This window comes from Punica granatum, chromosome 4 (assembly GCF_007655135.1).
Source record: "Punica granatum isolate Tunisia-2019 chromosome 4, ASM765513v2, whole genome shotgun sequence".
NCBI lineage: Eukaryota > Viridiplantae > Streptophyta > Magnoliopsida > Myrtales > Lythraceae > Punica > Punica granatum.
The window spans coordinates 17,639,628-17,661,141 of NC_045130.1; the positions used below are offsets into that span (position 1 = coordinate 17,639,628).

At 36.5% G+C, this 21,514-nt stretch overlaps 2 protein-coding genes across 2 annotated transcripts; one reads left to right on the forward strand and one right to left on the reverse strand.

Annotated features, from left to right (window-relative positions):
• The first annotated feature begins 1,122 nt into the window (after window positions 1-1,122).
• On the forward strand, window positions 1,123-3,091 carry LOC116206133 (U-box domain-containing protein 26-like). Its single transcript, XM_031538907.1, has one exon. It carries the CDS (start codon window positions 1,509-1,511, stop codon window positions 2,763-2,765), a length of 1,257 nt encoding a protein of 418 aa, XP_031394767.1. The 5' UTR covers window positions 1,123-1,508; the 3' UTR covers window positions 2,766-3,091.
• A 2,820-nt stretch (window positions 3,092-5,911) lies between these two features.
• On the reverse strand, window positions 5,912-11,343 carry LOC116206134 (transcription factor bHLH95). The gene is made up of 3 exons (XM_031538908.1): window positions 10,453-11,343; window positions 6,866-7,339; window positions 5,912-6,278 (listed from the first exon to the last, which is right to left on the reverse strand). The coding sequence occupies exons 1-3, from the start codon at window positions 10,846-10,848 to the stop codon at window positions 6,180-6,182; spliced, it is 969 nt and encodes a 322-aa protein (XP_031394768.1). The 5' UTR covers window positions 10,849-11,343; the 3' UTR covers window positions 5,912-6,179.
• Between the last annotated feature and the right edge of the window lie 10,171 nt (window positions 11,344-21,514).

Consider the following 21,514-nt stretch of genomic DNA (forward strand, 5'->3'; position numbering starts at 1 on the left):
AACCTAATATCATCCTTACTATTTACTTATCATTTATAAGTTATAAATATCAAGGTTATTTATAATTTGCTAACTCTCAAATGAAATAGGGTGAACTGTAATTATTTTAGTTGCAACAAAGGAGTCACTATAAATGACATCGTAATTAGTGGCCAATATAGATGTTCTCACTATAATAACGTGATTGGCGCCCTATTTCACAAGATTTAGCAACAATTTCTTTGTGACCACTCTTTATTCAGTCACAAATAATCTCGAATCAGTGAGTATTTCAAAATTGTCACTAATTATAATGACCAAGTGTAACATCAATGACTTTTTTTTTTAATCACTGTAAGTAAGATCATTAGTGACTAATTTTCTTGTGGTCACATATAAATCATCACTAGACATATATTTTCTTGTAGTGACAAGAGTGAACGCAGAGAAAAGTAGAAGTTTAAATCTCATACTGTGTCTTATGTTGCATAGCAAGGACATGCTTTACAACAATATGCAATATATGATAAATGTACAGCGATACCATTTCCGCCAAATGAATGCATAGCAATGTACATTCATTTACAGATGGATGAAATACACCAACGTCGATCGACTCGGAGGGACTTGTTTCTTGTGGACAATACAAAAACTCCTGTGTCAAGGAGGAAGTAGAAGCACTCTTACAGTGTGATCCCATGAATCACTGTAAATGTATCCGATCATGGATCATTTTTTTTCTCCTAAAATTATGAGGTATTTTTAACTTATTAATTGAAATTAATTCTCCCTCTAATATCAATCTGTCCTATTCCCCGTAAGTAAGTTTCAAACCTCCGCACTTTATGCAAAGTTTATCTACTGATAATGCAAGGTTTCAACGGTATCAGGCATCGTAATTCGTTATGGGATTTTTAAAGGGAGGGAACTAGAGTTGAGGGAATCGCCCAGAATGAGAACCACACGTGTGGCCCGGGGGGGGAGAGAGAGAGAGAGAGAGAGAGAGAGAAATGGACGAAGCGGGTCAGGGAGAAACCAAACTGAACCAAACCAAACCAAACCAGGGACTGTGCGCTAATTGGCAAATTGTCCCACCCAATTTCCATTTCTCATCATTTCCATTTCATGTATAAAGAGCACAACACACCCAGCATTTTTGCAGAGCTACCCTCTTCCCACTCTCTCCCTCTCTCTCTGTCTCACTCTCCCAAGTCTTACCCTCTCCTCTTCCACACCCCACATCCCATCCCTTGAACACTTCATCCTTTCTCCTTCTCCTTCTCCTTCTCCTTCTGATTTATAGTACTGCTAAGTTGGCCCTTAATAGAGAAAAAAAGGAGAGGGGACACAGACTTATTTAACAACAAAACAAAACCAAAGCTTTAGCTTTAGACAAGAGAGAAGAAAGAAAACCCACCCAACAGCTGCAGAGGGCACAAACACTGCAACAACAGCAGCAGCAGCAGCAGAAGACAACAACAGATCTGGTAATAGAAAGAGAAAGAGAGAGAGAGAGAGAGAGAGATAGAATGCCAGGGAGTGTGGAGCCGTTGGATCTGGTGGGCGTGCAGATACCGTACCACTTCAGGTGCCCAATCTCGCTTGAGCTGATGCGGGACCCCGTCACCGTCTGCACCGGCCAGACCTACGACCGCTCCAGCATCGAGTCCTGGGTCGCCACCGGCAACACCACCTGCCCCGTCACCCGCTCCCCTCTCTCCGACTTCACCCTCATCCCCAACCACACCCTCCGCCGCCTCATCCAGGATTGGTGCGTCGCCCACCGCTCCTTCGGCGTCGAGCGCATCCCCACCCCTAAGCAGCCCGCCGACCCTTCCCTCGTCCGCTCCCTCCTCTCCCAGCTCTCTTCTACTTCTTCCTGCCTCCCCGCCCTCCGCCGCCTCCGCTCCCTCGCCCGCGACTCCGACAAGAACCGCTCACTCATCGCTTCCCTCGGCGCCCGCCACGCCCTCCTCTCCATCCTCTTCTCCTCCCCCGACCACCCCGACCTCGCCCTCGAGTCCCTCGCCGTCCTCTCCCTCTTCCAGCTCACCGACTGCACCGAGTCCGACTGCACCGCCATCGCCTCCGACCCCGACAAGGTCTCCTTCCTCGCCCGCCTCCTCTTCCACCCCTCCTCCCTCGAGGTTAGGGTCAACTCCGCCGCCCTCATAGAGGCCACCGTAGCCGGCACCCGGTCTCAGGAGCTGCGGGCCCAGGTCAGCGGCGCCGAGGGCATCTTAGAGGGCGTCGTGGCCCTGCTCCGGGACGCCGGCGCGGCCTACCCGCGCGCCGCCAAGGTCGGGCTCAAGGCCCTCTTCGCGCTCTGCCTCGTGAAGCAGACCCGCCACCTCGCGGTGGCCGCGGGGGCACCCGAGGCCCTCGTGGACCGCTTGGCGGACTGCTCCGCCGGGGCGGACGCGGAGCGGGCGCTGGCTACGGCGGAGCTGCTGTGCAGGGTGCCGGCGGGGTGCGCGGCGTTCGGAGCCCACGCGCTGACCGTTCCGCTGCTGGTGAAGGCGATACTGAAGATATCGGACAGAGCGACGGAGTACGCGGCGGGGGCGCTCCTGTCGCTGTGCACGGCGAAGGAGAGGTGCCAGGGGGAGGCGGTGGCGGCGGGGGTGATGACGCAGCTGCTGCTGCTCGTGCAGAGCGACTGTACGGAGAGGGCCAAGAGGAAGGCTCAAATGCTGCTCAAGCTTCTCCGGGACTCATGGCCCGATGACTCCACCGGCAACAATTCCGACGATTTTGCTTGCAGTGAGGTCGTTGTACCCTTTTGACCAGAAGAAAAAAAAGAAGAGGAAATGCTCCGACCAGAAAAAAGGAAAAGAAAAAAAAAAGAAGAAATCTTCTCCTTTATTTGTTTTTTTACCTTAGTTTAATTAAATGATCTCATCTTATTTTTCTAATCCGTAGATAATGAGGGAAAAAGAGAGCAAGGAAATGAATGATGATTAGTTAACGTCGGCGGAGGAGGAGGAGGTAGATTTGGTGTATAGAGATTGAAATGTAATTTCTGTATGTAATTTTTGGATGCAAGGATTTTTCCTTTTTTTGTTTTGGCAAAAGGATTTTTATGTGAAAGATTTGATTAAGAAGCATACAATATGCCCACCCGAGCAGCAAATGATCTCTTCTTCTCATTTTTTTTTTCTATTTCATGATGTGTTATTACGGCAAAAGTTCCATCACAAGTAATGCAATAAACGGAACGAGATTCGCTGGTAAGGCAATCCATTTTGCGTATCGATATCAACTCGGGTCTTTCGCATTTTCCGTTAAATTTCTTTTTTTGGGGTTGATTAATATTAGGAGAAAAGCTTATTATATATTTGGGTAATGGAATGAAATCAATGTGATAGGAATAGGAATAGGAACAGGAACGGGAATAGGAACAGGAATAGGAATATATTGTGGCTTGCCCAATTTGAAGGAAGTGGGCAGAGTCTGGCATCGTTTTCTTTTATTGGTGAGATTGTGACGACCACGCCAATTCTATCATTTTTTTTTCGGTGAAAACGCCAATTCTATCATTGAACCTTCGTTAATGTGCACTAAATTTTGTCTCCCCAAGCCTAAGGTTTTTTCCCAACTCCTCCTTTTGATAATCGGTGCTTCAACATTTAAAAGTTGATCGTGACTCCATGATAAGATAATGGGTTTCTTATCGTACTTTCTAAAAAATCTCTTCTGAGGTTTCATATGAATTTAAGAAGCGACATGATAATTATTAAATATTAGTTAATAACATCTCGAGGTTAATTTCTGACTGCTATGATTCTTACTGCCGTTGTTTTTCCTGCACTTTCAAATTGTTAGTGTAAGATCTCAATGGATAGGGAGTACGACAATGAAACGTATTTATCGCACAGTAAGGTCTTTCGACATCATATGGTAAGATCGTGCAAGATATAATACGATAAGACACCCGAATGCGAACCATAGAATGTCAAGAAAAAGTGTTTGAATTCAAAGGGATCTTGACGTGGATAATAATAGGACAGAGATACACAGAGACGGCCCCTGATGTGATTTGTCTGAGTTGGAGACATATACGAGTGAATCACACTCCCTCACTATCATTAAGAGAAGGGAGGAATTGTCGGACTGGCAAGCTGAGGAGGGATATGATGTGGAGGAGGGAGGAGGATAGAGGCAAAGTCACATGCAGTGTGAATAAAACCATGGGAAACCTCATATGTATTATTGGGTTTTGATATTCTATCTTCCCCATTAGTTGATGGGGGCACTAGTGGTCACATGCATGCCCAATCTAACCTTTTCCCCACCCCTTTCTCTTCTTTTAGTCCACAAGAACAAAAGGCTATAACATATGTTCATTTGTCTTTGAACGAAAGATATGCGGCACTCGAGACCCAAATTATTCAATGACCCCTCTTCCTTTTTTGTCTAGGAGAGGTTATCAAAGTGTTGGGTTGACACCTCCTCTGCCCATTTGGCATCAATGGGTTATAATTTTCCCTGAACCCCACCCCCCCATATGATTCCGAGTGAATTTACGTACTGGAAATATCTTGTGATCTTTTTTTCTTTTTAGCTATGTAAATTTGTAGGGGACACTACTCTCGCAATTTCAAGAAATCGATCATTATCCCTCTTCCAATAAGTGCATTTTCCGATACTCGAAATTGTGTTTTCCTCCTTACGGGATTGAAATCACTTACCATTTAACCAATACTTTATTGGTTGATACTAGTTATCATTATTTTGTAATTTGGATATATCCTGCGAACTCGGATCCCTCTAACTACGACGACTATAATTGATTCGTTACGAAAAGAGCCGTGTCATGATCTAGCCATTCTACTGATGAAATCTTCACCACCATTGTATTGATAGTTTGAAAGGTAAAATTTTTTAACAGATGAATTTGATGGAAAAACTGAAAGTTTCACGTCCACCAAAGGCGTGTAATCTGAAAAATTTTCAAATCATTGCATATTCTTTATTTTTTGCTTGGTCGGAGGGATTTGGAAGAAAATAAAAGCAGAAAATTCACATGAAGAGTACAATTCCTTCGAGTCCCTTCTTTCAAGGAAGGAATTTTGTTTTGCCTAATGTAAAAGTTCCTTTTGACAACGAATTTCAAGAGGAATGGAATGACATTAGTAACGGATGGATTAAATAGGAACTCTTAATTTTGGGGATCCTCTTGCCTTCATTTCTCTCCCGATCCCTTCAAACAAAAATATAAAAGCTCACGCAGCCGTCAAGCCCATCATATTTCTTTCTACGGTCCCTCCATCCAAACAAAATGTAAAAGTTCCAGTCGGGGTCGAGCCCATCATAATGGCTACAGCCCAGTGGATCCCGTCTCAGTTTTTCTCCATCGAATCTTCTCGGCCCGAGGCCCAAAAACATTGCTGAACTCGAATGTTGATGGGCCGGTCGTAATTGCAATAGCAAGTTTTTTCTTTTCTTTTCTTTTTTGGTTGAATTGTAAAAGCAATTTGGTTCCCATGGAAAGAGGCTATTCTTAAAATTAGATAAAACCAACACACCAAAATGGCATTTGCAAATTCGAATTAAATGTCAAGCGAAAGAAATAGCTAATTTGGGATTCATACAGTATAATGTGCTAGATTTTAGAGGTACAGTTTACTGTATATGTGTCGGTCTCACCAAATATTTTCTTGTCAATTATCAAGTATTTTTTTTTTACTATGTATTCAGAAGTCCAACGGGCCCCGACTAATTTGATTTGAGTGGGGTCGGCATAATAAGTAGGTAAAACTCTCTGAGTATGGACTAAGCATCGACACAAATAACTCAAATATTGAAACAGTAACAAGTTTTTGAGGATTTTGTGAATTAAAAATGAAGCACATATGATGGATCTACTACAAATTGAAGTTCAGAGGGAGGTTCATGATCTTCAAATGATCTTCTTAATTAGAACCACACACACATATCAGGCTGAGCCATTTGATTAGGAGCTCCACAAACACGACCAGTGCAAATCTTAATTCGCAACTGAAATCTGAGCCACAATATATGTGTTCAGATTATCACAAATTCACTTAACATTTTCGAAATGATTGGGAGGTTCAAAAAGTACACTACTTTTGTTTTACTTTATTTAAATGTTTGGACTGCAAATATTCTAGCTAGGGTTTGATAAAGTTGCAAATCCATATATATATATTTATATAGATATAGACTTATGAAGAAGATCAAGGAGATGTCCAGAGCATGATCTCCCCAGCAGCCTGCCTGCATACATCTTCGATGGTGAGCACCTCGGTCAACTGATCATGGGCTTCCATGTTTACCTGCATCGATCGTATAATTATCTGAGCATCTGAGTCACAGCTAGACATATACATGTATGTGCATATATATATATATATATATATATACCCATATGATGCAACACCTAGTTGATGGAAATGCAGGATGCATGCATAGTTATACAGCAAATCAGTATCAACATTTCATTGAGTCGCTCGAGTTTGAGCGAACATTTCCCATTGATGCACTTGTGATCTCTTCGGAACATCGAACCAAAACATGGGAAACTCTGGAATTGTTCTAGTCAAATATCCAGTTGCAAGTACGCTCGAATCTGGTGTTCTAGCAAATATAGTGTTATGTGGCGCCATATTACTAAAGCTATTTGTGTACAGCACAGGAGTTTTATTCACTGAAATGCATTGGACTGCTCATGAAAACGTGTTTTTTGGGAACATTATTATCTCTATTACCTCTTAACACCTAAAAACATGTTACAAAGTTAGAAGCTTTATTGATCTTGCGGTGCAGTTTAAATATTCTGTATATATGTGCCTGAGAAGTCAGACAAAACCACAAGAACATATTTATGTTATAGTCGGAGGTAGAGAATCCATGAAACACTTACATGTGCCTGAATCATGTAGAAGGACCGATGGCAATCTGAAGAAACATGGACAGACATGACCTCAATCTTGTACTTCTCCAGCGCGCACAGAATCGCTGCCAGAACCCCAGGCCTCCTCGATGAGCAGATGTTGAAATGCACTGAGTCTCCGCATATATTAAGCACGACGTTGGAAGAAGTCCATGTCTGGAACACCACCGGGTATCTGGGGAGGGGAGATGAGTTCGAGCTGCTCGGACCACTTGGTGGCAGTGAGCCACCGTGGTTAATGTTGGAGGAAGAGCCTTGGTCGGCTAGGAATGCTTCGCGCGAGTTGTAAGGCAGCTTTTGGATCGGCGTGAGCAGGGATGGGTCATAGCTGAAGGTGGTGGCAGTGTGGAGCCTCTCCAGCTTCTGTTTCTGGAGCTTTTGGAGAGTGACTTGCAGGGATTTTATGTAGTTCACCGCTTCATCAACAACGGTCGACTTGTCGGCCTGTACATTATGCTCAAATCAATCAGTAACATATTCACAATCTTATCGATTGCATATAATTATAATTTTTCATCCATCGTTTGTCCTATCAATTCAACTGAAGTACCATAAACTTTGTTCTCAAATCTTGAAATCAATCTTTTGGTTCCTTATTATGAATCGAAGAATGCAAGTATATCTGTAACCGAAAAAAAGAATGCAGGTATATTCCTTAATCAATGCATTTTTCCCAGAATAGACGGATTCCTGAATACATATATATCCTTAATCAATTTACTGGGAAATTTAAATTACATGTATACTGACTCATAATAGAACTCATTGACAAAATTTTCAATAGTGAATATATGAAATAATTAAATAGATCTGTATATGAGCCCTGAAATCAATCATGCACCACTGTCTTTCTCTTCGTTAATTATACGAAACACCCCAAACCATCTAGGTGACAAAACCTAGCTATTTTCTTATTGAGCAATACATTTGACCGGAAAGGCCGAGCAATACCACTTTTTTAAAACTAATTGATGGCAAGAAGCAAGAAAAATGACATCTAAATAAATGGATCTATGATTTCTCTGATTTACTTCGATTTTGCAACTATGAAAGAGGTTGATGAGTCTAATAAGGAATAAAATAAACAGAAACAAAATGGTATGATTGGTCCAACTAATGAGAATCAAACACAGAATATCATGATTTCAAATTGGCTTATGCAACTGCACCAAAACTCTTTTTTGGATGAGAAAATCTAAAGCTCTTTTATCTTGAAATTCTTTTTGTTCCTTGGTCAGATATGATGGTGACTAATTAATGAAGGTATAACAACAAATTAAATGCTGAAAGTTATTATAAGGTCCTATATAGAAAAAGGCAAAGACGAATAAATGTGACAAACAGATTTCTCCTTGAATCTTTCTATATTGATGGAGTTCTTAAATTTCAAAAGAGACCGCATTAATTGTTCTTTTACTTTGTGGATCTTCGGAAAGAATGTCGAATATAGCAATATAGGGAAAAAAAAAGGATAAAAAGTTGGTGAAATCATAGAAGTTATTGGTAATAATCACTTGGATAATTGCCATAATTATTTTCTATTAAATAATTTTTATTGATGTTTCCACGCCAGCATCAATATGAGGTAGGATCATCTAAAATTTTGTGTTGAAATTAGGATTTTGCACATAAAACCGCAAGAAATGATGGGAACTTCATTAAATGGAACAATAAAATAATAACTAACTTGACATGCCATAAAGGAATTGCATGTTTCTAAGTTGGTAGTCTATTGATTATAATTAACACTAGAAGAACTTGAGTATTACCGGAAGAAATTTTCCAATCGATATGTGGATGCACCAAATATGACACAAAATTCAATCGGAATTCCTTCTCATGATGAGCATGAATTAGAGAGATAATCATGCGTAATTTACTGGCATATAGCTAACTGGGTAATCTATTGATCACAATTAACACTAGAATAACCTTGAGTGTTACCAGAGGAAATTTTCTGGTGGAGATGCAAATGTACCAATTATGACACAAAATTCAATCGGAAGTTCTTCCACAATGAGCATGAATTAGAGAGATAACCATGCGAAACCTACTGGCATATACCTAACTCAGAAGTCTATTGATTATAATGAAAAAGGCAAGAACTTCGAGTATTCCCAGCCAGAGGAAATTTTCTGGCCAACTATGACATAAAACTCAATCAGAAGTCCTTCTCACAATGAGCACGAATTAAAGAGATAACCATGCGAAACCTATTAACATATATCTAACTTGGTAGTCTATTGATTATTTAACACTACAAGAATTTCGAGTATCCTCGGTGGAAATTTTCCGATGGAATGCACCAACTATGACCCAAAATTCAATCAGAAATTCTTCTCACAAAGATACTGAATTGGAGAGATAACCATGCGAAACCTACCGGCATATATGTAACTTGGTAATCTATTGATTATAATTAACACGACAAGAACTTCAACTATCCCCGGTGGGAATTTTCCGATGGTATGCACCAACTATGACTCAAAATTCAACCGGAATCCTTCTCACAATGAGCATCAATTAGATAAATAACCAAGTAAAACCCACTCGCATATATTTAACTTGGTAGTCCATTGGGAATTTTTCCGATGGAATGCACAAACTATGACCCAAAATTCAACAGGAAATCCTTCTCAGAATGAGCATGAATTAGAGAGATAATCCCGCAAAATCCACTAGCGTATATTTATCCTACTACTCATTATGATTAACACTGGAAGAACTTCGAGTTTTCCGAACAGAAATTTTCCGATGGAGATGTGGATGCACCAACTATGACCCAAAGGTCAACCGGAAATGCTTCTCACAATGAGCATGAATCAGAGAGATAAGTATGCGAAACCCGCTCGCATATATTTAACTTGGTAGTCTATTGGAATTTTTCCAATGGAATGCACCAACGACCCAAAAGTCAATCGGAAATCCTTCTCACAATAAGCATGAATTAGAAAGATGATCCCGCGAAATCCACTAGCATATGTTTAACTTGATAGTGTGCTCATTATAATTAACAGTGGAAGAATTTCGAGTATTCCGGACAGAAATTTTGCGATGGAGATGTGGATGCACCAACTATGAAACAAAATTCAATCGGAAATTCTCTCAGAATGAGCATGAATTAGAGAGATAATCATGCGAAACGTACTACTATATCGAACTTGGTAGTCTATTGATTATTTAATTAACGCTAGAACAACCTCGGGATCATCGGCGGATATTTTCGGATGGAGATTGGATGAACCAAAAATGACGCAAAACTCAATCTGAAAATTCTTTCACAATGAGCATGAATTAGAGAGATAATCATGCGAAACCTACTACCCGAGCCGATAATTTCACGAATGCAAGTCTAATGAAAAAAACCCTCAGGCTGTTTGTTTATTCCCTTTGGCCAGAAAAAGAGAACCCTAAGTAGCACATCTTCCTTCAATTTGATGTGTGAACCATTTTGCAATCTAATTGATGCAATCATTTCACATTATAATTTTACCTTTTAGATGCCTCACAAATTTGTATATAAAAATCTCTAGATAATGAAACTTTTAGATAGTCACCTTTGGAGGAAGTTGAGGAAGCAAAGCATGAAGACTAGCAAACATGTTCCTCATCTTCTTCCTCCTCTCCCTCTCGGTCCATATATGAATCTCATGATCGCCCGCTTCACCACCGGCGCCACCCTTTCCTTCACCATTCTTGGGCACTGCCGAGCCACCTCGGCACCGCTTTTTGCTCGGGGCAGCAGAAGAAGGCTGACCCGGAGCTGCCACCGCTTTGGCTTCTACCGCCAGTGTTTGGTTGTTGTTAGAGCTCAAACCGGGGGCCTTACTAGGGTTCATGTTGGATTTGACAATGCCTTCGCTGTTTCCACTATTGTTGTCTGAATTCGAGAAGCCCCATGACTGGCTCTCCCAGAAGAAGCCTTCATCATGGTCTCTTTGATCTTCAGACATAGTTGAACTATGAAGCAATGAGAAGAGATAGTGAGACAAAGGGAGAGGGAGAAGGGCTGATGATGTAAAGGGAAACGAGGGTGAGTATATAAAGGAGGAGATGGAGTGAAGAGACGTTCAAAAGGTGGCAAAGTTTTAGGATACTTGTATTGTAAATTAAAAAAGTTAAGGAAAAAAAAAAGAAAAAGAAAAAGAATGGAGAGGACTAGAGAGTGAGGGGAGAGAGAGAGAAGGTTGTTTTATTCAATCAAGGGGCAAAAATAGAGAAGAACCTAAACAAGAGACAATCATAGGGCAAAAAACTTGACGTTTTATGGGATTAAAACAAAAACTGATGGCTGTATAGCTCCAGAGGATGACAAAAGAGATTTCCCTTAGAGGGTCCCACCCCTAATGTCGGTCCCACCTTTCGTACCATATATTTTCGCCCTTAGCTTTCTTCTTCTTCTTTTTTTTCTTTTTTTCTTTTTTTCTTTTTTCTTTTTTCTTTTTTCTTTTGTGAACCCTTTGCTATTTGTATTCATGGAAGGGAGATAGTGTTAATTGTAACGGATATACAATATCTATTGTTTCTTTAGAAATATCACTTTTTTATTGTTAGCAAAAACATAACTTTTTTATGTGTTTGTTAGTACAGTGTCATTTGATATGCGCATTATACAAAATACTTTCTCATATTAGTAACTCTAGTACTTGCCAAAATCTATTTGTTCATAGAAATTTTTTGCAACAGTATTCCCTTTTTGATCTTTACATGTCGTTGCAATATGTATACATATAAGAAAAAAGACACTTTTAGTCCTCAACTTATAACATTTTTATCATTTTGGTCGTAAATCTTTTTTTTTTTTGCTATTCTTATCATCAAACTTTTAAGACATATATGTTTTCAGGGTTAAAATCACAAAAATTTTAACTTTAACTCAACCCACTACACAACAAAATTACACATTTTCCAAGTAAAAAATTTTAACTTTAACTTTAACTCAACACACTACACAACATTTGTCATTTTCCACAATCAAAATCAAAGTTACTTTAACTCTGAAACCAAACGCACGGTTACATTTTTGCCACTTTGACCCTACAGTTACATTGTCCATTAACTTTGTTGACACGGCAATTAAAAAATAACTTTCTAAAATTTAAAATTAAAAACAAATAATTTAAAAAAAAAACAAAAAAAAAACGAAGAAGAAGAAGGGGAAGAATTAGGAGAGGGGAGGTGCGGCCTACCACCATTGGCCACCCACCCCAAATGAGGGTCGCCGATGAAGTCGAAACTCGCCTCCCAAATTGGCAAAAAAAAAAAAAAGAAGAAGAAGAAGGGGAAGAATTGGGGGCGCTACCATCACTGGCCAACCACCCTCGACAATGGTCGCTAGTGAGTTCCAACTTCACTGGCGAGTTTTTAAAAATTATTTTTAATTGCCACGTCAGCAAAGTTAACGGAAAATGTAACTGTAGGATCAAAGTGGAAAAAACACAAAAGGTTGAGGAAAATAATATAAAAAAAGGTTTAGGACTAAAATGTCAAAAAGTTAAAGGTTGAGAACCAAATGTGTCTTTTTTTCATATATATATATACACATATGTTAATTGTGAACCTCGTGTATGATGTATCGCTTGGAGTAGAATGTATCTATCATGCTTTTTATCAATTTTATTATATATCACATTCATGTTTTATACTATTATAAATCGAAATTTACAATCAATTAAATCTACTATATATATTAGATTATATTATAATAATGAATTAGAAAAATGTTTTGTCTAATTCGAATCTTATCATATAAGATCTTTTAAAAAATAAAAAAAATCATTTTTATTGAAAATTATTATAAATATTAAAAAATTTGAATATGAAAAAAATTCTATTTAATGATAAAAATTCATAAATCGTAATATGTTAATTGTTTTGTTTAATATTAAATTTTGAAAAACTCATCATTTTTAATTTTAAAAATCCGAGCATTTGTGATTATTAAATATTATGTAACTAATATTGAGCATATGTTTCGTGTTTTGTGAAGGAAATTATTGCGCAGATTAACTTGCAAAATATGCACTTACGCTTTCAGTTGGCGTTCATAAGCTTAGTCTTTGCTCTCCTGGATTCCACTTCCTTTTTTTTTGTGATGTTATTGCGGTCACCATGCCTCGTTATTGTATCGTTTGATTTATTTTCATATTGAACTTGGGCCTCAGCCCTAATTCACCAAAAAAAATGTAATTAACAATATCTCATAAAAAAATTTAAAAATATTTGGCTTCATCCATATTTTGTCAAAAAATATCTTTTGAAAATTTTTGCAAAAGCTTTTTTATTTAAAATTACTATAAAAAATTTAAAAATAAAAAAAAGAAAATTCTAGTAAGCGATTGGGCTTTCCGAGGCCATGAGGCAGGCCCATTATTTTTGTGCTTTCATACATACACACACATATATATATATATGTATTATATTAATATCATACTATTATTTAAAGGATAAAAAATAAGGGAAAAATACAAAAACCCCATTGTGGTTTAGGGTCAGAACAAATTGCACAATGTGTTTTTGTTATGGACAATTAACCCTCATGTGGTGTACTCCGTTAGACATAAGGGGTTACGGAGTTAGTTTTTTTCTTTTCTATTTTCAGCCCTCAATCTTTAGCTTTTTAATCATTTTGGTTCAAAATCTTTTTTCTTTTATCATTCCTACCTTTAACTTTTCATTTTGTTTCATTTTAGTCCTACAGACTCGGAGTCCCTAGTCGATTCGGGGTGGAGGCTGTCAATCGCTGACCCCGACCCCTCCATCGAGGTCTCCGACGTCCTCCGTGGGTACCGGCGACCTCGGTGGAAGGGTTGGGATCGCCGATTGGCGGCCCCGACCCATTCTTCCCTTTCAATTTTCTTTGTAGGACTAAAATGAGACAAAATAGAAAGTTGAGGGTAGGAATGATAAAAGAAAAAAGATTTAAAATCAAAATGATTAAAAAACTAAAAATTGAAGACTGAAAATGAAAAAAAAACTAATGTCATAACCCCTTAAGTCTAACGGAGTGCACCACATAGGGGCTAATTGTCCCTAACAAAAACACAATGTGCAATTTGTCTCGACTCCAAACCACAATGGGGTTTTTTTACTTTTCCCAAAAAATAAAACTTTTAAGACTTGTTCATACAGTTTTATACTATTTTTCTATTGATTTTGGTATTTGCACATCGATATTGGTGCCACCTTGCATAACCATTTTCCTGGACCTTAGCCAGATATCAGCACATATGTCTTGATCTATAATCACCAGATGAACTTATACGGAGAAATCTAAAGATTTTGTACTATATTTATCCACAGAAGTTCTCTGCATACCACAGTGCCCGATACACTCATTTCGATCTTCACTAGTCTATGCGCACGATGTTGGTCCCACCCTGGGTAACATATTCCTTGGCCCTTGCTAGATCTATAACAATACATATGTTCTGATTTTTATTCACCGAATGAACTTGAATTAAAAACTTATGCATTTGCAGTCTATATCGGTCTATAGAAGTTCGCTGCATAGTGCCATAATCCTCAACGCTCTCAGTTTGATCTTCACTCGTCATTTTAGATAAGGTCCGATATTGCAAACTCGGTAGATCTTCAGCCCTATCAACTATTTTATGAGAATAAATTAGATATATTGTTGAAAAAAAAAAGAATAAAAGGGAGAGTGGCAGTGAAATGAGGTGAGAGGAGAGAGGAGAGAGAGTTGTAAATAGAGGTAGTTTTTCTTTCATAATTACTATGATATCCCCAATTGATGGCTGTTATTAATTTTAAATATTTTGCTAATGGTATTTTTGGAAGTTGAAAGTTACACCACTGAGAGATATTTCAGTATAATTATTATATACAAGAACGTGATCTGCGCTACGCGTATAACGAAAATAATATCAGTTTACAAATCTATATATTGGAGCGCATAAGTGTATTGTTGTATGAACTATTCTTTGTTATTTTATCAATTATCATATTTTTAAAATATTAATGAATTATTTCAGTATTGAACCATGTATAGTGAATTCTATGTATATAGCAAAACGTAAAAGAAATGGCATATTGGATAGGTCATAGGTGTGGAGAGAGAAGAAAGTTTGAGAGGGAGTGGAACGGCTACGGTGGGAGAGAGAGGAGAGAGGAGAGAGAGAAAGGTGAAGAGGGAGAGAAAATAGAAAGCTGGTGGTGGAAGAATAAGTAAAATGACTTCATTTTGTTATAATCTAGTAGTAAGATGACTTTACTTTCAATTTATAATCTAATAGTTGCTAATTAATAGAATTATTTTGTTATGGGCAAACTGGAAATGGAATAGTATCCCAATTGCTTCTTTATTCCCTTTTATAGTATAGATTTAGATATATATTTATATATATATGCATTGATCTTAAATACATATGTTTTTTTTTATGACAAAGAGCTCTCGGTTCATGTATCGTTCCAATTTTATCGGATGTCTCTGAAGAGACATAAAAATTTGGACCATTTCTCAATTTGTGTGTTTCGTCCTTGAGCAGTGGCCATGCTCTCGGTTCATGTAATCCTTTAATAAGGGTAAATAGAACTATTCGAACCAATATTTTTTATTTTCTAAATTTTTGTTTAAATGATCATTTGTTTAGCGTATTTGTTTTAAAAAAATTTTTCTTGGATACTGCCCAAGAGATAGAACATAGATGTACTCGTTTCTCTAAAGTTATATTATTCAAAATGAAAATTCTAAATTGTTTCTTTAGTCATTCTTATGAATTGCTTTATGCGTCTCTTTTTTTTATTTTTCCAAATAATGATGGTAAATATTTTTCTATTCGAAACGTACGTGAAACAAAACTAATTTTTAATTTCCTATGATTTTCTCTCCTTGCTTTTCTTAAAATTCCACTTAATTATAAGTGGTTGAACCCCTATCCAATTCAAAAGCTTAAAACGATAGAACCGTGAAGTTAATCCTCTTATAATCCAATTGGTTTTTTCTTATTTGATCGAAGTGAGATATTAGAATCCTTGACACTCGCCCTCATGCACAACGTGAATACAAACTGGTCTGTTGTCGGATGAGACGCAAACTCAGCATGCCAGCATAGGCGCAGTGGTGGGTAGTTTTATGTATAGTGTGAATGCCTGGATGCAAAGTGTCGCATAATTATCACGTTGGCAAAGTCTCAGTCTGGGTCTGATATTATATATTAAAATTTTATTGGATTTATAAGCGATTGAATCCATGTTCAATTTAAAAATTTAAGCCGATATGATAATCGATTTAATTTTCTTATAAACCTATTGATTTTTGCTTAGTTTATCTACGTGAGATCTTAGGATGATTGACAGCTTTTTCACAATTGCAAATTATAAATGACGTGAGATTTGCTTCTCTTCTAAGCCACCAATAAATCCTCGGGGAATCTTGATCATTTCTGAGATTGGCTTTCTTTTCCTCCATTTTTTCCCCGAGAAAAACAACTGGCTTTTTCTCTTTTTTCTTTTTTCTTTTTTCTTTTTTGAAGGTTTTATTGTTAATAAAGCTCATACCTTGTGAAGAACCCTAACTGAATTTATGCGTTACAAAACCGAAGTAATGATTAAATTGTCAGAGAAAAGAAGCCCCTTATAACCATATCACCTCTCCATGCATTGGCCCCCTCGAGATCAGGTCATCTGATTTGTACTATAATCAACCAAGCAAAGGTGAATCTTTATTTTTTATTTCTAAGAAAAGGTGAATTACATATACTATAATATTCATTTAATGATATAATTACAGTTTGTGTTTTAACAGATATGTCTTAATATAACGACTATATACGGAGCCTTACCATTCAATACACCGCTATGGTGGGCAAAAAACGCCTGCCCCATTACATGATCGAATAAAGTTTTAGTAATTCTTAATTTCTTTAAAATTATACATATTTATTTAATAAGAAAATTAAAATTGATTATAAAATAATAATAAATGATTAAAATTCTTCTTAAATGTTTCTTCTGAATATATTTTCTTTACTTACAATAATTCAAAATCTATATGGCATGCTAATTTATTCATATATTGACTATTCGACTCATATTTAATAGGATGTGATCCAATTGTGTATATATATATGTAAATTCTCGGGTAACAAAAAAAATTGGGAGGTTACAACGAATAGATCAGGAATTCGTTGGTCATATATATATATAATATACAAAAGTTAAATTCGAGGATATAGATGCGCCGCGCATAAGTGAAAATGATAGAAACAATGAACTCCATAAAAAGCGATTTTTCAGTTTTATTTTTCTAACACTAGCTAGATAAATTCACATTTTACTTTTATCACATTTGTTGGACTTTCACCTATCTGTCCATATGACTGGTGCATATGCGAATTAGACAAAAAAATAGATTATTTTTTAAGTAAAAGGATTCCAGAAAATTTATATGTAAATACAAAATTCATTTTTATGCAGCTTAAACATGATGTGTACTATCCGTGATTAGCGTCAAGCCAACGTTCGATTGGAATTAGTCTCGACAACTAAATTGAAAGTACTTATAATCTCACCGAAAAACATGATGTGCATACATAAAGTTATTTCAATAAACTTTCCGGCATATATATACATTAATAAGCACATAAAAATTCGTCTCTCATCAATTGCGTTCTTCTAATCCTTGCCCTCATCGCACCGTTCCTGGCTTTCAATGCATATGTAGCATGTCTAACTATTATATTACAAATGGAAGAAGGAAAAAATTGGAGTAAATTTCTTTTTTCTAAATTTGTCTATAACAAATAATTCAATTATTAACAATCGTCATATTACAAGAAAGTTAAAGAAAATTAATAATTTTACCAATGTGAGTTGGTTCAAGCAATCTGACGCTTGTTTCGCTTAAGCAAGATTTCTAGTTCAAGTTTTGTGAATGCAGAAAATCAACGCTGTGATAACTTTATCCTTTAGTGGACTAACCCGGCTCCACTGAATTAGTCAAGATCCAATTATACTTCTAAATACTAGAAGTCATGCCAAAAAAAAATTAATAATTTTGATTTTTCTTAGACTATCAAATACCTACTTCTCACTTTCTCTCCTCTCTCACTCCACTAAATTCTCACTTTTTTATTCTCTCATTTTATTCTCTCTCATCTCCCTTTAAACAATCTACGTACATATTAGAAAACTATTATTATTATTTTTAAGGATAAGAAAAAAGTTATTGCAAACCGTGTAAAATACGCGTCTCGTATTACAAAAGGAAAAAATAGGAAGTTGGGGCAATACTACCTTTTCAATTTCATCCATAATAAAAAAAAAATTCATTAACTAACCATTCTATTTTTTGTGAGGAAATTCAAGACAAACTAGTAGCTTTGGTCGTTCTTTATCCGATATAAAGATTGCACATGTGCTTAATATAATGAAATAGCAATCATAATAGTTAATAAATAGATGTAGATACGAGTATCAAATTTGAAATTTTATTGATTATCAAGCAAAAACAAACGTCGTTATTCTCTCTCCCTCTCTTTTTTTTGGTTATTCTTTAATCACCAACTTCATAATTCCTATTCTCTCTCCCTCTCTTTTTCTCCTCTATCTCTCCCTCAAAGCTCTTAATAACAATTTTTGCTTTCCTTTCAGAATTTCTTTTTAATTTAACTAACTCTATTAATTAATAAATCACTATAAACAATCTATATGCATATTAAAAGAATTATAAAAATATTCTAATAGAGAATCTTAAAGGACAAAAAAGGATTGTGACAGTCTTATATATATAAATACACACACGCACGCACACCGTGTCTTAGTATATGTTCATTCACAAGAGATGTTGATATATTGGTTCTTTTCTTTTTTCCTCTTATACAAAGATTATATTATTATCCCCTAACGTTTCCTTCAATTCATTTTTCTTGGTCCTAATTTAAAAAACCTTCCTGAATTATTTAAAGGACATGTATTCAATTTTTTTATGTGCCACCAGTTTTTTATATTCACTTTTATCTACCTCCCTGTCCCAACCAATAGATAGATGCCATATATTCATTTATTAAAAAAAACTCCAAGTAATTTATTTGTAATTTAAAAACAAACTCTAAGTAATTTATTTGCAATTTAAGTAAATAATGTAAAATACAAATAAATTACTTAGAACCAAATAATTTACTTGAAGATGTGGTTGCCTTCACTTTTGAAGTTGATTGTATTATAAACTATAACTCGGTATTTCTTTTTTCATTGTCCTCGTGTGCATCAGTCCTGTGTCGCGCTAGCCACAGCGAAGTTACATTGGCTGTCGTTAAGTATTTATATGTATTAGAAGCAAAATGAACCAAATGAGAAAAGAATATAGGGGTATGGATCATAATAATCAAAAACAAAAGCGAATAAGAAGAAAGAGCGGGAACAAGATCATAAACAACCAGATATAAGGGGACCGAATCGCGCAAAGGAGATATAACCGCCTGCAAATAAAGGAAGAAAAAAAAATGTTACGAATGTCCTCCATCATGAACCAACTTCATGCGGGGGGAAGAAAAGGGTTCAGAACTCGCTGGAAACACATGATGAAAATAATTTCCGAGTGAGAATAAGTTCTCGGTCAATAATAGACGGAGGAGATTTTGTGGTCTCACCTAGAAACGAATTTACATAAGATTAAGAAACCCACATAAGATTAAGGAATCATCCGAAGTGACAAATGCCCATTGGCCAACAAAGAGGGCCTTTCATATTGAAAGGACCCATAATTGGCGCATTGACCCTCATGGGCCCAGCACGAGCCCCCGGATCTTATTGCCAGATTGGGCCTTCCACATGCGGGCTCTGCCTATAAGCTTGGAATCCCTGGGTCCATGTCTAGGTTTTGGTAGATTATTTGTAGGTTGTAAATTACGGTAATAAAAAGTCCCTAAGCCCGCGCACTGCGAGAATCCTCACTTCTTTTTTCTGGTAAATAAATTTTCAAAATATTTTATCACGATTGATCATAATTACATTTATTGTTATGTATTATATTTTAGATTAATGAATATATCATTGCTAAACGGGCATGGATTTGGCTTTTCTAATTTTCGGCGAGCGAATTTAGCATTTTTATATTTGTTATTCTATGTACTGTATATATATATATGTAATAATGCAGGCGAATGAGCCAATCCAAACTCAAAAGTCATGGAAACCAAATATCGGCAAATCGGAAGCTCCTAAATATATTGGGAAGCATACGTGGCAGGTCTTTCATAACAAGAATTTGAAGAACTTACGTTAATTACTTATGCGGTTGATCTTTCACCACCCTTATTTATCGAAATGAAGATGATGTGGGATATCCTCGTCCGTTGAATTTTCTTGCCCTTTAGTTTTCTTTACCGGATGACCTATTTTTTCAATATTTTAAATTGGATTTTTCCACTTTTGTAGAGTCCATCCCTATCTTGTTATCAATTTTTGTTTTGGGTGAATTATCTTGCTATCATTTTTATTTTTTTGTAATGTAAGTATCGTTACAAAAAAAAAAAAAGAAGAAGATCTAATATCGCAAAGATCCAGGACCATCCTCGGGAAAGACCCGAGAAGTTGAACCCGTTTTGGAGGCCAATAAGAAAGAAACTCGGTCAATCTTATGATCCAACGAACATATATTGGACCTAGTCGACGTAATTGGGGACCCGAGGAGAAAAGGAATCTATGACCAGAAAAATACATCAAATAAATGAATGAATAAGATATTCTTGTCGAACAATACGACATAATTTTCCACATTACATATTTACATATCATCATATATCATAATATATAATATTTAAGGGGAGGAGATGGCCACCAACTCTTTGGCCTCTGCACAGCAAAGACCGCCATGATTACCAACCTCCCACCAACTCTCCCTTCCCATCACCCAAAATTCTCCAGCATCAAGATGGTGGGACCCTGCAACCTAAAAAAGATGGGGTCCCAACACTCGCTCCTACCATCTTCTTGATAATACCGTTTTTACTTCTTTTTTTATTTATTTATTTATTTATAGAAAAGTTGTAGTAGTAGTAGTAATACGGTTTTAAAGAAAAACGAATACCTAATCCATTCAAACTGATATCTTCCCTACTAAATAGTTTTATATATCTAATATAGTTGTTGTTTTATAGATGATTCTGCAATTGATATTAAAAGTTCGTCTCGAGGCTATTACATGTATATATAATTTTCTCCAATGAAAAAGTAACTAGAAATACCAATATAGAGAAGGGGCTTCGATGGACTTTGTAATTAAAATTTGCAACTGCCAATTTTGATTCAAAATTCTCAATCATTAAATTTGGGGAAGGTCCTTAGAGTGCATTAAATACATTAATTTATAGTAAGTAAGTTGAATTTCTATTAAATTTACTAATTTATATCTATATATTTTGTAATTGAAAACTACTTTTATGAGAGTTTTTCGTTTATGCGAGGTGGATCTGCCACATAAACTACCTATCCATTAAATTTATTCCTTCTTCAATTTATAGTAAGTTAGGATGCAATTGATTGCACTAAATTACATCAATTTATAATAAGTCACTTGAATTTCTAAATCTATATCTATATATTTTGTAATTTAGATCACTCTTATGAGAGTTTTTTTATTCGTGCGAGGTGGAACTG

Bases quoted from the DNA above. Each gene is read 5' to 3' on its own strand.
- LOC116206133 (XM_031538907.1), top strand. From the start codon at position 1,509: ATGCCAGGGAGTGTGGAGCCGTTGGATCTGGTGGGCGTGCAGATACCG.
- LOC116206134 (XM_031538908.1), bottom strand. From the start codon at position 10,848: ATGTCTGAAGATCAAAGAGACCATGATGAAGGCTTCTTCTGGGAGAGC. The intron at 7,340-10,452 runs GTGACTATCTAA...CATAATGTACAG, and splicing joins TTCCTCAACTTCCTCCAAAG to GCCGACAAGTCGACCGTTGT. The intron at 6,279-6,865 runs GTAAGTGTTTCA...CGATCGATGCAG, and splicing joins TCTACATGATTCAGGCACAT to GTAAACATGGAAGCCCATGA.